The sequence below is a fragment of the Rissa tridactyla genome, chromosome 2 (assembly GCF_028500815.1).
Source record: "Rissa tridactyla isolate bRisTri1 chromosome 2, bRisTri1.patW.cur.20221130, whole genome shotgun sequence".
Classification (NCBI taxonomy): domain Eukaryota; kingdom Metazoa; phylum Chordata; class Aves; order Charadriiformes; family Laridae; genus Rissa; species Rissa tridactyla.
Window position 1 is genome coordinate 22396467 of NC_071467.1, and position 17470 is coordinate 22413936.

General features: G+C 35.8%; 1 protein-coding gene across 3 annotated transcripts in view; it reads right to left on the reverse strand.

Moving 5' to 3' along the window:
* RIMS2 (regulating synaptic membrane exocytosis 2) overlaps positions 1-17470 on the reverse strand; it is a 490283-nt gene that overhangs the window by 229153 nt on the left and 243660 nt on the right. For all 3 annotated transcript variants that reach the window (XM_054192248.1, XM_054192250.1, XM_054192247.1), the window contains 4 exons: positions 7568-7776; positions 6086-6205; positions 4165-4264; positions 3236-3359 (listed from right to left, as the gene is read on the reverse strand). In XM_054192248.1, the coding sequence (XP_054048223.1) occupies positions 3236-3359; positions 4165-4264; positions 6086-6205; positions 7568-7776 (553 nt within the window). The remainder of the gene's footprint in view (positions 1-3235; positions 3360-4164; positions 4265-6085; positions 6206-7567; positions 7777-17470) is intronic.

The window sequence follows — 17470 nt, forward strand, 5'->3', positions numbered from 1 at the left end:
AGGGAGAGAGCAGTTGGGTGGGCTCTCGACGGCCAGATAGGTCAACCCACCACAAAGGTATATGAAAAGGAAGGGAAAGTTAAAAATGCTTTCAGTGATATTTACTGTCTCATGCAATGAGAACAAGAGTCTGTACTATATGTAAATAACATTTATCTAGTTACTTTTTGGTATACCATTTCCAAACATTTTACAGACTCACTAGAAAGGTAGCTTTAGTAAGCAGACGGAGGAAACTTTCCAAGTGAACTGATGCACAGTACTTGATAATTCAACTGAATCAGAAGGCATGCGGCTGCTGTAACCGCATTACTCTACTCAGAAATAAGCTCCCAGGCCTAACCTGTAGTTTCAAAAAATTATTTTTATCATATGAGATGAGAAGAAAACTTTGAAAACATTTATCACTGTGAATAGATTGAATATGAATTTTCTATAGATAGCTGAAACAATAAACTTGAAAGCTTTGAACACTATCATTTATGTTACTAAAGCATACAGATCCCAGTATTTCACAGCAGTGTGAATGATATTTCTTACAAGGAACTCTCACTGAGATAAAGCAGAAGTAGTTTTAGGCATCTCTACATTTTAAGATATGCAAGTAGATTATATAGAATAATTAATAAAACACAACACATCATTCCTTCCAAATTCAAAACAGAAGAAACTATGAAATTAACATGCATTTTAAAATAACTATTTCTGCGAATTAGAAAGCAGAAAATAGATAAGTTCTTTTATATAACAGACAGCTAGCTCACACTGAATAGAAACTTGACCGTTAATTTTTATTTTAAGATAGAAAAAGGGATAAATTGCATGCCAAAATGGTATGACTTTGTTTTAAGGAGCTTTCTGTTTTATCTTCCTTTATCAGTTTAGCTGTCATCTTCAGTTTTCATAGCAGTCCACCCACAATAAAATGAAGAAGAAATAACAATTGTGTTTACTGGAATTTGTTTTTGTATTCAGAATATCAGGATGTGACAACAAGTTCTCTTTCTTAGTTAATTGGCAGTAACTTTCTGAAGATTTCTGGCATGAGTTAGTGCGTTGCCATGAGACCATCAAGAGACTCTATAAGTAATAGGATATACCTCAATGCAAAAGTGAAATCCTTTAAGTGGGCATCAATTATTCTAACTGAAATAATCATCACTTCTGACATCTGGTAAATCTGAACTTTTAATGATTTTAAATACATTGAAACTTTATTCCCTGGGGCAGAACACAGACCTATGGTGTTATATTTCCTTCAGCAAGCATAAGATACCAATTTCTGTAGTCCATTTAATTATGACCTGAAATCTCCTAAACTGAGAGGATAATATGGTCTTTTCAGTTCATCAGCGCAAGTCTCATGAAAAACATTTATGAAGTCATATCATCAATATCAAAATCCAAAGAGTTACATACATCTAACCAGAATCTAAAATCTTACCAACTTACAGAAAGTATTCATCACTGAGACTTCGGTTATAAACATTTAGACTAGTAACTGGCGTTTTGGAGGTGAAAACCTTCTTTTACAACTACTGCAAAAAGACACGGGGAATCAAGTACACAGAACAACCTTTTTAGGCCTGATCTGGCTCAGTTCTTCAGACTATGTGGCAAGCAGTTAATGCTGAAGAAGGTATCTTGAGAGCCCACATCACTTTAAGGAATTCTAGATGAGCTGCTCTAGTGACTGCAAGTGGAGCACATAGTAACATAACAGAAGACATGATGATAAGGAAGGTAAACACAGACCGTAAATATAAAAGCAGAAGAAAGAATACAGGAGGTTTTGAAAAATGAAGAATAAAATACAGAAAGAGAAAAAAAATCGAATATTTTCATGATGTGAGCAGTTCCTTGAAACCTTTGCTGAAAACTTCTGTTTGAGAAACACTATGAAATATCTTTCACCTGCATGAAATTAATTTGAAACCTCCTTTTCTGAGACAATATTCTACTTGTAATGCAGTCTGTCCCTTAGCATTACTATTACACCTATAACTCTCAAGTTATACAAAGGTTTTTAAGAATAGGACAGATGATAAAGCCTTTACCCTAAAGGGGTTGCAATTCAATATGTATTTAGGAGAAAACCTCTCATCTCACTGAAAAGATAAAGCAGGTTTTGTTATTATCATCAGGTTTGTTTAAAATTGTCAAACCAAATTAAGTTCCTACACATTAAGCTCCTGATGTGTCAAACACATTAAGTTCCTATTATAGCTGAACCAATAACAAATTATCCTCACTGAAGTTCCATCCTCAAATGATATGGTTCTAGATTTTTTTTAATACTTCTTGATTTTTAGTTGTTATGTTACCCATGTTTCTTGTATAAAGGTACGATAATTGTGTGCATCTTAAACAAAACAATGGGATAAATAGATTTATTAATATATAATTATAGAATCATAGAACAGACCAGGTTGGAAGGGATCTTGAAAGACCATCTGGTCCAACCTCACATGGAAAAGGGAGTCTAGATAAGATTACCTAGCAACCTGTCCTGTTCCATCATATATATCATAATAAATTCTGTGGGGCAAAAGAGAAAATTCTTAACAACTGTAGGCATCTTCAAATTCAGTGATAAACATCCCTCTCTTCACAGCCCTGGTGTGACCAGCTTTGGAGCTTCCCATGGAGTAGTAAAAAAGGGATGGATGTGACTGTAGGCTGTAGGAACTTGGAAGAAAAAGAACAGGTGAAGAAGGGGAAGTATTCACAGTCTAATATAACAACACTACTATAAACGCCCTATTGCTATGCAAGAAAAATTTAAGTTGAGACATTGAGAGACAGGTCTGAAAGTAAAGAAAATGGGGCAGTGTAAAGCACCAAAGAAAAGGTCCCACATAGTGATAATTCATTCAGATATGTTCTGTATTAGATAACAAGAAATAATTTAATAGATTTCACAGATTAAGATGATGAGAAGGTGGATTTGAGACTTTCCAAAGCATATTGATTATGTCATTAGCATACTGTATTTTGGACAAAACTCTACACTGCAGACTTTCAGTAAATAGACCAAATATGAATATATAATTTTATATATATTACATAAAAATGAGAATGGAGAAGTAAAAACCAAGAGGGAAGAATTACAACAATAAAGAGTATAACCACAGTTTCAGAGCCACTATAGGCTGGATCACCAGTTAACCACAGAAAGGAACCTATTTTTGACCATATTAGCATATTTAATACAAACATTTACGAACTTACTTACCCTATTGGTCTTGAAACAACAAGCTCCACTTGTGGCTCAGGTTTGGATTCTAAAATGATGTTATACACCTCCTCAAATGTGGCTCCTTGTAGTAGCCTTCCATTCCATTCTAATACTTCATCACCTATAATTTCAGTAATAACATTCTGCTTAGGAAGTCTGCTGTGGACTGTACTTACAATGACAATTGAAGCCATTCTACTGTCAGTTTACCGCATTGTGAAACCTGTGTTGTAGAACAAGTTTGAAGTTTTTCCTACAGTAAAATCCTAGTATTAAAGGTTTTCTGCAGCTCAGCTTCAAATACGTGAAGTTGAGTGAAACAATAATATCAAGCAGATCGCCTATTAAATAAGATATAGCTCTTACTCGCTTTGGCAGCTGTGGCTTACAGAAATCTCAACGTGCTCTTTAGAAAATGCAGATCTTTAAAACAGCATATTTCATCAACTTACTATCTTGAAGATCCATTTACCTCTGCAAGTTTAGTATTTAAGGTTCAGACAGCTCTTATGTTAATAGTTAGTATTTCTTGCACATTCTCCAATCTAGCAATCCATTGTTTGCATGTTGGGATAGAAGCAGTTTCTTAGCCGAGCTGGTTCTGTTCACACATTCGTAATAGCTTGGTTTGGTCTAAATTAATATACACCACAAAATGACTGGGCAGGGCATCAGTGGAATATTATTTTGAGTGTAAAATCATTACTCTATGAATAAAAATATTAAAATATGATTTTGAAGAACATGAGAATTTATATATTTCATAAAAGTAGCAATTTCAATAATCTAGTAATTGAATATCAGCTTGAATTCTGCAGTAGTTCATCACACCTATTTAACATAATTTCACATCTAATTAAACTTGGTCGCTTGTTATCACCTTCAGAAAAGCAATTCAGCAGTGTATATCTATAGCAGATACATACCTGGTCTAAGATGCCCCACTGTATCAGCTAAGCTTCCTTTTTTAACTTTGGTGATAAATGCGCAGAGTCGACCTGATTCAGTCATCTTTCCTCCTACTACCTGTTTCAAAGAGGAAGTATTTTCATAGAATGAAAATTATTTTAAATGACTTCAATGTTCTGGCAACAGAAAGAATTCAATTATTTCCTTGTTTTATGTAGCCCAGATAAGACAGATGCACTTGAGAAAAACACCACAGTCTGTTGGTTATGACAGGTTATGTTTGTACCTATTCTGTCTATTTGTGTAATTTAAACACAGTGCAAATACAGAATGCTACAGCTTTTAAACTTTAGCAAATACGTGCATAGTATTTCACTGTATTATAAATTACCACCCCAAAAAAGTAAGGTATTAGACTGCTTACTTCAATACTTTTTAACTGAAAACAGATATACTAATGTAACAGAACTCACGATGTCCACACTAAGCATCAAACACCTCAGTTAATCACATTCACTTTGGCTGGGCAAGTCAGATGAAAATACTTATTCTGAAGATTTCTCTACAGGAAACTTCAACAGGTTTGAACTTAATATTTACCTTAGAATTAGGAGATTCGCATAGCAGAATCGGTTACAACTGCATAATCTTCAAATTCTTAAGGTTTCTTAATAGTCTTCATATTGGGATTTAAAATCCAGTTTAGGTTACTTTCAGTAATGTAAATATTTGAAAATTCAGCTCAGGAATAACTAACTGCTGAAAATCACTCTTTTCAGATGCCTATAGAGATCAAAAAGTAGCTACTCTTGAATCTAAACTATTCATGAATGTCAGTGAAGAGGTCACCCTTACAACAGAAGATTTTAGAATTTTAAACATAGAAGTTTAAACAAAAAGTACTTAATAGTGGCACTGTTAGTTTCTTCTCTTGCATTTTCTGACATTAAAACAGTAATATACATACCAAAAGTGATCCTCAACTGGCTTCTCCACTGACTTCAAAATAAAACCATTTGTCAGTTAAATAAAAAACTGAAAAAATTCCAAAGCATGTCAGTATATAAGTAACCACACTGATTTAATCCCTATACAGAGTGTATGACTATAACCTTATCTGTGTACCCAAAGTGGAGTCAGTGTCATGCTAAATAGAGAATGGAGAATTAATCAAACTTCTTAATGATTTCTCACAACAAGGATGTTGAATCAAAATAAATACATGATTGTTTCCTTTACTGTGTATAATTCATTCTCATTCTTGTACTGGTATTGCTGGAACTTCAAATAATATCACACAAAAAATGAGATCAACATACGAGCTAGAAATAGTTTCATAATATGTTCAAAGAGTAGGGCATCATTAAAAAGATTCAAACACATTACTTTGTGATGATATAAAACAAATATTAAATAATTTTCTGTCTTGTGTATTTAAAATATAGCAAATCAAACAATCAGAAGGTAAAAAAAAACGGAACCAGGCTCTTCCATTGGCAGACTCTGCTCTGGATTGAAATTTCATTAACTTCCAGATGTCCCCTCTGTCTTCAAAAGAGGTAATTTATTTTTCACATTTCTCCCCTCTTTTGGGGAACTGAAGTTATACCATGGTGCAATCCTTAATACTGAAGAAAGCGGACAGGGCTTGGCTTGCCCAGCAAGGATGCAATTAGTACCTCGCAGAGCAGACATTCTCAGCAAACTTGTGAAAACATGTCTAGTCTTTCAGAAAAATACAATTTTTTGAGCCTGTCAGGGACCCTGTAAAATTACTCTTGGTAATTAATATGAAATGTCTCTATATTTTAATTTTGAGAATGATAAGACATTATAGATATCGGTATGCATACACTATATAATATGAGAATACCTTCATTATAAAGGTAGCTAGTTTAACTGAAAGAGTTGTTAGTTCCAAAATTATTCATTACCAACCTTCAATCCAAGCATTGCTCCCGAGTCTCTAGGCACACTGCCATCTTTTAGTCGCTTATTTAACAAAATCCGACCAATGAGACGATCTCCGTCTTTGGATGGTTGCCAAGTTACAGGATGCTATCATATGGTGTTAATGGAAAATATAGTGAATAGGATTTTAAATAAAAATATTTCAGTAATACTTTTCATTTCCTGATATAGTTCAAAAATGCCATGAAAGTATTATGATTACACCAATATTTAATGCAATAGAATGACAGAAAACTGTGCTGGAAAATATTTATCTGGCTATATCGTCCATCACAATGTATGTCTAACATTTAATAACATTATCTATTTTACTAAATCCAATTTGTAGATATATCGAATGATCTTTACACCTTGATTAGACAGATACAGACAACTATACATAGTTATCTACACACAGTGGCAATCACACCTGAGTACTGACAAAAAAAACCCCAAAATGTAGAGGTCTAGTATAAGAGGAATACTGAAAAAGAAGTTTAACTCAAAACAGAAATTTGATGTAAGACATGTTTCCCTTTTCCAGTATTCCAAACATGTCAGTTTTCTCTAAGACTGACAAACTTCTTCAGTGTTCTGTTTTCTCTCAGTAGCAGTATAGTAAAAATTATAGAATACATTAGAAGGTATAGTCATTACCCTATTTAAATGTATTGTTTCTTTCTTGGAATAATTACTTCACATATGAAGCATAGTCACAGTGAACGTTATTATTCCATTAGTATACATGGGCACAGTTATACTTTTATATTGGCAAAATTAATAAAATTTTAACATTTTATTTTGTGTAATCATAACACGTTTTCACTGAAAAATACTATTTCATGCTCTATTTCATGCAAAATTAGCAGGCACAGACAAATCTGCTCCCATTACAACTAATAACTCTAAAAAGATTTATCATAATCTCCACCAAACAGAAAGCAAAAATAAAAAATACCAAAGCAGATGGCAAAGCCTTTAATTCTGCACAATACTGCACAAAAATGGCATGGCAACAAAACAAAAGAACAACCATGACAGTGAAAGGGAAAAAAGAAAAACAACTTTTCTGTGCAGAGAGACCCAATTTTCTCCCTTTTTCGCCTGGGGTTTAAACTATTAATTTAATTTCAGCCCCAGGAGTTTGAACACAGTAAATCAAATAAGCCAATCAGTAGAATCCTTATTGTTAATTACTTTATACTTGAAGGTAACACCATGATATGCTATTATGCAACCGTAAGAACAACATTCCTTTATGCCTCTCAATTTTTTTCTTAGGCTGCCAAACAGTAAAAGCTGCAAGCATGCAGAGACTTTTCATTTGTTTTTCTTTTCTGCACCTTAAGAAATGCTACATTGTCTCTAGAAACACCCTATCTTTTATTTTATGCACTATTTTAATGAGTGACAGATAGCAAACAAAGACCAAATGAGCAGATTAAAATGCAGGCTCCATAATCTCAGTACCTTCTCGCTATGGCTATGTTCCTCGTTTAGAGTTGTGCTACTACACGTATCTACCCCAGAGTCTTTTATCTGAGGCTCAGACCATTCCAAGTCCTCTTCCAAAGAGTGGCCACCAAAGCACACCATTTTCTTTTGCCTCTGGGATAAGGTGTTAGAATCCGACAAAACTGCCTGCTCACTAGTTTTTCTTTTTCCCCTTTGACTGTCCCCTATAGGTGTGGGATAAAAAAAAGGATACAAAAAAGAAAACATGCAAAGGTGTAAATAAAACAAAGGAAATGTGAAATGATAAAGGAAACTAAATGGTAAGGCTCCACATGTCTCACCAAAGACATTGGGGATGCCTCACTGCTATGCCAAGACGTATGGTCCAACCAGTTGTAATCCATGTCTCCTGCGAGAATCAGACAGACAAGATAGTGCAGTAAAGGAAAGGTGAAAGAAAGGATAGACAAAGATACAGTAAAATTGTAGAGACTTCTGATTATCCTAGCTGATTCATAACCTTTGCTAGCAGGACTTGCAAAGTGCTTCCAAGAAAAATTGAAGGCTCCAACAGCAGAGTACAGAGAATATGAAATACAGTGAGGAAGGAGGTACGTTTGTGTGTGCCTATGTGTGCATAAAATTATGTACAGTATAAAGCGTCATTGCTTCGGAGTTTTTAACTGCTTCTATAAAATTACTTACAGTAAATTAAATGAAAAGGCAAAATGTATTGTATTCCTAACAATTTTCAGAAAGAAAAGCATTTGAATATGGAATAAGTTTTCACCTAAAGAAACAGTTTTGTCTTCAGGAACATATTTCTTTGCTTTCCTAACACAAACTAGTATTTATTCTAATCACTTTAATAAAATACTTAAAACAATGGTACTCTATATTCAACTGTACAGTAGACGATGTTTTAAAGAAGGTTAAATGATCTGTTAAATACCATTGTTAAGAAAAACAAACATAGAAACTACTTTTAGAACAAAAAGCATATTAACTTTGCTTGAAATTCCCAGAGAAATGTCTACTGGTTAAATATCAGAAAGAATTCTAGTAAGTACAAGTACCTCATAACTGGGAATAAATGCGTAGATTTTTGACAAAATATACAGGTGGTTTATAGAACCAGAGTTTAACCTGTATGGCAGACACATGGTGGGAAGAAAGGTTTAAAAAGCAGTTTTAAAGAAAAGGTCTAAGTTAATGCTGCTGTCCATAGAACTGGAGAATGACTCACGTATTTTAATAAAACATTCTCTTTTATGTAGGTAATTTAAATTGTAAATTATGCCCACACATTTTGCATTATTAGATTTCTCTTTTTTTTTTCCCTCACCATTGTTACTACATGTTACATGGAAAATATTTTGTTACTACATGCTCCAAAGTATTTTGATACAGGATTTTTGATGCAGGGAAAAATATTGACTTTCCTATTGAATTTCATGACCAAAAGAATCATAGAATCATAGAATGGTTTGAATGGTTTAGGTTGGAAGGGACCTTAAAGATCATCCAGTCCCAACCCAATTTCAACCTGCCATGGGAACACCTCCCACTAGACCAGGTTAAAAAAAAAAAAAAAAAAAGGAACACTAAACCAAAGTAGTTCTGCTCTTTTTAGCACAGACCACAAATGACATTTTTCTGTTTCCAGGACTTCAGATCCTGCTTTGACGTTGCTCAACCTCTTCCTCTGAAACTGCATCAATAAGGTGGTGAAATATAACCAACAGGTCTGATCACGGTCCTAACACTTGTCTAGAAAACTTCACAGAGAGGATGTGAAGATACAGCCCCATAAAACTAAGCTACAAAAAGCTAATACGTGCTTCAGAAAAGTAAAAAATATTCTCCTTAGAGGGATATCATGTACCATGAGAAACATGATCTTTTTTCATGTGTTTTCTCCTAATATATAGACTTGCGTATGCTATATGGAAAAAAAAATAATCAAGCCTCATTATTTTAAAGAAGGAAATGTACAAAATACCATGGTTTTCTTTTCAAAAATACACTTTGAACTTGGTCCCTTACATTTTGCAGAAATACTGTAGCATATTTAATATCCTTTGATTTCATAAAAACAGTTTTATTTTGAAGCTTTAATTAATTCACATTTTCTAAGTAATAAATAGGCCTGCTCTAAATGTACTAACTGTGTTTCTTGATTCTTGAAAGGAAGATAATATTTTAAAATGGGAAATTCTCACTGAAACTGTTTTCTCGTGACTGTTAACATCTTGACTATATTACAGATAAAAGTGTTGCTATCCTGCTAAAGGGAAAAGAAATATTCTTCTGAAAGCTAATAACATTTTGCTAAGGGTACTTCTGCCATGGAATTTCCAGTGCTGTCTTACCTCTGCCTCCAAAGACATTGCTTCAGGGGAACTGAGTGAAATCATCAGTGAGCTCATGAAAATCTAGCCTTTACTGCATAAATATACATTTAGAGATATCCAGAAGATAACAAGAGTTCCAGTCTACATATTGTCTGTTTTACAAATCCTGGTTTTAAAATATATTAAAAAAATCAATCTTAAATGAGAAAAACTCATCTCAGTATAGTAATGATGACCTCTCAGCTCTAATTCCATGAACATGACCCCATATTGTTTTTTCCCAGCAGTAATTTTCTGTGTCATCAATACAACTGCTGTACCCAAACCCAAAGTCTGACTAAAATGTTGTAATTGCGTCCCCTATCATTTGGTATCTAATTCAAGGAGCAGGGCACTGAAATATGATGGGCTTTATAATGGGAGCTGTTAAAACTGATCATTCTCACTGATACTCATTCATGACTCTTTCTGAGAAATGGTGTATTAATATCAAAATGACTAAATTTAAATGTAGGTATCTACCATTAGAAATTAAGAATCTACCACTGCAAATTACTAGCCATTTTTTTAAGGTTTTAAAAATCTCAGCAACAATCTTGGCTATCACTTATAATCCAAAAGAGGCCACCAGAAAGGAATCCAGGCGTATAGCTGTTATGTCCTTGCTGTTCTACAGTGAACATAGGACTCTACCTGTACTTTATGAAACTGGTCGTGGCTTTGCCAGCTCTACTATTCATGTCTTTTCCCATATCAATTGCACAGCTTTGTATGAGCTTGTCAAGAGCAAGGATTCCTATCAAACTGAACTTTCACTTGTGTGTCTAAGTAGGAAATAAATTCTTAAAAATAGGAAAATAAGTTATTTAAAAGTTGAGGCCCCTGAGATGTACTGACCATATACACATTCCCACTGTAAATGTGCATATATCTGGTCATGAAAAACTGGTCCAGTCTTCACTTGCTACTTGCATGTCCACTATGTGTGCATACAGACATGCAAAGACTCACATTAGCTTTACAGTAACTGTACTTTACAGTATGGTTGTGCTGTGTATATATAAGTTCATCCTATAGGTGTTTATATGAGCAGTTGTTGAGCAGTGTGGGGCTCTTAAGAGTCTGGCATATGCACACCCGCATTTGAAACATACACACCGACTTTCAGTTAGAAAGTTTAGTTGTAACCGATTCCCGCTTGCTAAAAAGGTTTGCAAGAGTCCTCTCACCCATGTATTACTGTATGCTGCATCCACATACTGTATGTGTTCAAGATTAGACACATTTAGCCCAGCATACCCGAGGCATTAGCACATAGAAATTACTTATATTTCAAAAGATCCAGTTATTTTGCAGCAACAGTTAATCTTTATCAAATGGTAAACCCTGAACCTAAACCTGCACGGAGAAACACATGCAAAGCTGAGCCTGTTGCCTGATCAAAGCACTCCCACTTCTTGCTCTACTATTTTCTCCTCTCCTTTCCAGTCAAAATGTAGAAAGCTGCCTTTCATTTTAATTTAGTTGTGTCTCACACTAAATACCAAAAATTCCAAAATAAGCAACAACTCCATCCAAAGGCCGTTTTGTTCATATCGGTATTCTTTTTTCCATTAGAATATGTAGCTATATGTTTAAAAAAATTGTCACAGAACTTAGAAATGATAAAGCCCTCGTAGATCATCTAGATTTTGCCCTTAACGCTGCATTATCGTCAAAATCACAGGTCTAAATACTATAAAAGTTAATAAAATTCAATCAAACTATTATTAACAAAATATTTAAACTTTTCAAAATATATCCAGGATGACTGTCTGGAAGCCCTGTAGCATATTACATTTCTGTGAGAGACATGTATTGCTTAATACACCCAGACTTTTTTGAGGCAGAGTGAATGACTTGGTAAACTCATTTGACACAAATTTTTCAGTACAAGTTCTATAAATATTAAAATCTCGATTGGGTAAAAGATTTGTGAAATTTTGTAAAACTAAAAGTAATACATGTAAGACACATAGTTCTTTGTTCCCTACAAGAAAAGTTGTTAAACCATAATCTTTCCATAACAAAGACACTGTAGTTTTAATTCTGGCTACCAGAGAACGCACTTGCTGGTCTCTTAGATATTTCTCTTCCACAATAGCAGATGCTTTATTAAGAATATGTGCATTTAGGGTGTGCAGCAGAAATGACTCAGGAAAAAACGTCACCTCGTTGATATATTATATAAGCTATAATATCATATAATATCAAAGCCATCTCTCATGGAAAAGGGAACTAATCTATTACTAAGCAAGACACAATCTTAGCTAATGTCGTTCAGATGCCTCATGAGTTCAGGAGTGCAGCTGGATACGAGAAAGGACATATGTGAGGTCTGCTCTTATTAATGTCAGTGGGGTCTATGTGTATATGGAAAGCCTGCATGGACAAATCAGATTTGGAGAGAAATCACATCACTGACCTAGCCTTTCTGTACAAATGATGTTAAGCTGAAACCTTTGTAAGCTTAATGATGTTTGGTATGTCTTGCTCATTTTCTTTAGCTAAAACCAAATATGCAGAGGAAAAGATTTTCTTCTTCCCCACCCAGGAACCCACAGCAATAAGAATGTCCCATAGCGGTGAGAACCTTGAATGACAGTGTCTATTTAAAAGAACTCCAGTCAGTTTCCACTCTCCTTATACTTTAATGTTTTATTATGTATTTTTTGCTTCTTAGAACAGCTTTCTCACCCAGAAATATGGTAATTAAGTATCTTTTAAAAGGCATTAAGTAATTTGAATCTAACCTACATAGATGCGTCTACTCTTTCTTGAGTGTTGTCCAAGTTCATGGTCAAGTCCAAAACCATTTATCTTCCAAACAGTTTAGACACAAGATGCTCGGTTTAATTGGCTATTCTACACATACAGAGTCATCTGGGATGCTCTAAGGTGCCCAAAACCTTCACATATATAGATAAGCCATGCCCTTTCTGTCTAAACCAGGACTTATTTGAACTGGAAAGTTCCTCCCTTGGTAAATTAAAAACATCATCTTGCTTTGAACCAAGTAAAACATTTCTTCAAATTCAAATCTCACTGTCAAAAAGGACAGGTCACGTAACTTTAAATTCTTCAAGCTTTGGAGTCTACCTGACTACATGCTGCATGCTGAATACATACTACATACTAACCACGTGAGCCAGTGATTGTGCATATGTGTCACTACTCAAAGCTACAAATGATTTAGCCTTACAATCGAGTGAGTATATTCACCCTCCAAGGTGATTTTCAGCAGGTGATTTTAAGGCTATAGTGAGCAGCGCACATCCCATGTCACTTGATCCTCCTCTTAACTGCAAGGCTCCCAGTGGAGCCCTGTACCAGAAGGGCTCTGGAGAGAAGTGTAAAGTGGACTACAGCTATTGAAGAACTTGGATTTAAACAGGTTACTTTCTATGTTTGCAGTACTATCCATCTAGACTGACACACAGTGTATGACTCCAAAGAGGAGCTACACAGCCAGAATTGCCTGGAGGTGATTATACGAGTGCTTAAACAATTGCTTTGTCAGCTCTGGACACTTCAGGGACGTGCTAGCATTTGGTGCAGGAACAAATGCAAAGTTGCCTGGCACACATAAAGCACAGAAATATTTTTCAACAGCGTCACTAACATAGTTTGAGCACTGATGACATAAGGAAGCTTCTTCTTGCAGGTCTTACAGCAGGCTTTGAAACATCCTACCATGCTTTTCAATATTTCTTGCTTGGAAATACTTATTCCTATGAATTTGTCAGCTTTTGACATGCAGCAGCCTAGGAAAATGTCTGAAGGATCTGGTCCTACCAAAACAAAAAAGAGAAGTTGTTCTTTATGTAAAGGCTATGAAGTACAGTCTTGACTTTTAATATGTGAGATACAGAGAAATGCAGTAATTAGGAGAAAAATGTATCAGTTTTCATTAGTGTAAAGAAAACTGTAGATCACACTGATGTTTGCACTTAGCCCTGACTACATAAATCGGTGGCACCTGCGCTAAGGCCTCCAGAGCCTTACCACTAGGAGCTGGGAAGTCTGGGGGCAACCAGGTAAATAAATGCAAAAGACCTAGATCTTTTATCAGATCTTCTAGAAAGCAGGCCTTGAGCCACTTGTGAGATTCAATGCTGTGGTTCTTAAGAGAAGTCAAAGATTAAGTAGTGCGATCACACTTCTGTACACGAACTTGACAGTCATAAGCACTAAGAAAATCATTATGCACAATTCATCAGAGACTTCTGATTTGGAGATCAGAATAGTAGCAGATGTTGTAATAAGCAGGAAAAGTGTCCCTCGTCTGAAAAGCAGAGACACCCAGAACTCATCTCAGGGAGTTTTAGATTTCTGTATCTAAAGCAGTTACTCTTTGCTCCATTCATCTGACTTATTTTATACATCCACTTTAAGGATTAATGAATTGTACTCAAGAAGTCTCTGTTTTTCTTCAGTGACTGCAAAAGAAGTCAAGATGATTAGCTTGGGTGTAGATGCCTAGCTTGTGGATGTCTACATTTAGTAGACAGCTCTGATATATGGATCTGCAGATTTATAGGGCCACTACATGTGATAAAGGGTCTAAGAGGGATTTTGTGTGACCTTGTGTAACTGCCCTTGTTATTGGTGAATATCCGTAAACCCATCCGTTATGGACAAGAAAGAAAAACAAAAAAGAGAAGCTACACAGCTGGAAGAAGATTCTAAACAGCAGAGTGCTGCATCCACAAGGCAGGTGAGAGGATGAATTGGAGGAGGGAGGAGCACATAATAATGCATACCGATGTGGCAGGAATGATCACATGGAGAGCATGCGGGCATTGACTAGAGATAATGGCACCAAAGAAACTTCCCTGTCTACATGAGTTGGTCATTAAGAATTTAAAAAGGTCTTTTTTTTTTGAGTGATACTGTTTAGGGGAAAATGTTATTAAAATTGAAGACGCTGGTTTACCTTCAAACAACATGTAGCCTTGTATTCAACTACTACTAGTAGTGCTCAACAGAAAGGGTGTTACTCTTAACAGAATGAAATATTTAATGTAAAGGGTAAAAGGGCTTCAGCGGGACTGTTTTATTCTGGCTCTCTGGAACTGAGACTTAGCATCACTGATAGAAGAATATTTACTTGGGTATGTTTTGCTGGAAGGATTTAAATTACAGGAAATAATTTCTTCAAAATTGCATTTTTCTAAAATAAAATCAGGCTTAGTCTATTAGTCAAATATATTTTGATAAATGTCTTTCCTTTAAATAAATTGAAAGCAAGCATATCAATATGGCAAACATACTTGTATGATAAACTGGCTACTTCCAGTAGAAAGCTACTGCATATTAAAACCAGTGAGCTCGAGCCAAAAAAATAAAAGAAATACCACAATTTCTTAATGGAAGTCCACACTCAACAGACTCACACTGGAAGAGATGCTTCCCGTCACAGCATCCTAGACCTCCTACTAGATGACCTCATACACTTACAGGCGTGCCTCTCATATAACACCTGGAGTGTGACCCTGTATGTCGCACCATGGCCTCCATCATGTGGTCCAGTACACAAACTCACACTCTGGGCCACCAAGAAAATAGACCAGTACTGTTAAGAAGTCGTTGGAAACAGCCAGACATTTTACACTGGGAACTTGCACACCTTTGTGGTATGTTCCCTGCTACTCTACTTCTACCAAGATCAGGGAAACCTGGAACTAATTAAGCATGATATCCTATGGATTTCTCTCTTGCCTTTAAGACTTTGTCTTAGGAAGATGTTTACTCCAAATTACATGTTAGGCCCTACTTCTGGCATTTTCACTTTTCCACTTCTTCTTTCTCTTCTCTCTGTGTGAAGTTTTGAGCCTATGCCTGGAAAAGGAAATTCCTTCAGGAGAATACAAAGGAAAACACACTTGGAAAACTTAGATAAGACAGTATTTCTGGATCATGCCCCGTAGTAAGTAATCAAAAGCAATCTGCTACTTTTTAATCACTATTCTAAATAATCTAAATTTTCAGACCCTTCTTACAGGATATGCCTTTTTTCTTCCCTATTCACATGCACAAAGACCATACATATGTTCATGAGCTGACCTCACACAACTTCCTTGCTGATTTGTCTTTACCATACATCCCTCCACCCTGGAGTTCCAACTGACAGCTTCATTGCAAGTTCTTCACCGTCTCAGGCTTAGAACCAGCATCAGCAATACCAGCTTGCCTACACCTGAATGAGGGACCGGTTTAAAAAGGAAATAAGCGCTATTAGTAATGCAGGGGAGAATAAAACCTACTAATGCAATTAAAGAATCCCCTATCTGGCCTTTGTTTCAGCACTCAGTCTTCTGTAACACTGTAACGATTTTCCCATCAACTGAAAGTAGATAGCCTAGTTAGTTAGGTGTCCTGAACAAGCCTACCTTTCTTCACAGAATAGTCCACTGAAATTTAATAAGCTCTTGGATATAACGCACGTAGGAAATAACTGGTGTCTGGAAGGTAAGAAAACCCCCTATGTTTCCCAAATCACTGGCTCAGAAAAATGAGCTCCCTTGGAAAACGACTGCTAAGGAAGCACAGCACTGTCACAGCAGCGCAGGAGATCCACGGTTCTAGGATGTGTAGGAGCTGCTGCACACCTGGGAGCCGCTCTGCACATGCACAACAAATTCCTTCCTCAGACTTTGAAAACAGTCCAGGCAAATTCAACTGCCTTGCTGCCAACAGCAAGGCAACAGTAAAGCCTGGCAAGCCAGTTGGAAACAAGCCTTTTAGCACCCTGGAAGAGAACTCAGTTCATAACTGGAGCACTGTGAAAAATTTTGAGAAACAGCTGCAATGTTTAAGAAACAGGTTTGGGTCTTGTGTGCTTGTGATACCTATTTCGGTTAGATGTTTCTTGTCGTTACCATTTTATTTACGCTCACCGAAGGAGGCTTGGTTAAACTGAAGAAACAAGTAGCTTCAGGAAAACTCTATTTAGCATTAGCGTACATATCTACTCATGCAGTTCACTTTGTGCTGGCTTGCTCTATATTCAGCTTTCCACAGATACACACTCTTTTTACATCCTGAAGTTGTGACTTTGGCAAAATGACTGTCAGAGTAGCTCCAACAAGGCTGCCTGGCATCTGGAAGTCTCAGGGGCATAGGATTTACCGCACATGCACTGAATCCTAAATGTGTATCTCTTTCTATTTGGACATTTTGGACAGACATATGAGCTCTCTGCCTTTGAGAGGCAGTGTTTAACCAGGAGCAATTTAACTTCTTTCAGAAATGGGCATCCGCTGACAGTCTATACCAATATTTTTTTAAAAATAATACATTTAAGGCTACTGGAACAGCTGCAGCCAGTGCAAATAATAAAAACCTATATTTATTTTCTCAACATGTATACATATGCATAGATCCTTCTAATACTTATTATCAACAGAAAAAAATACAGAAAAACTAAACCCGTATATTGTGCACTTATTTACTTTCAAGCTTTAGTGCTTTGATGTCAACACTAATTATTACAGAAAATAACCCTAAGCTACTTTGAATCAGT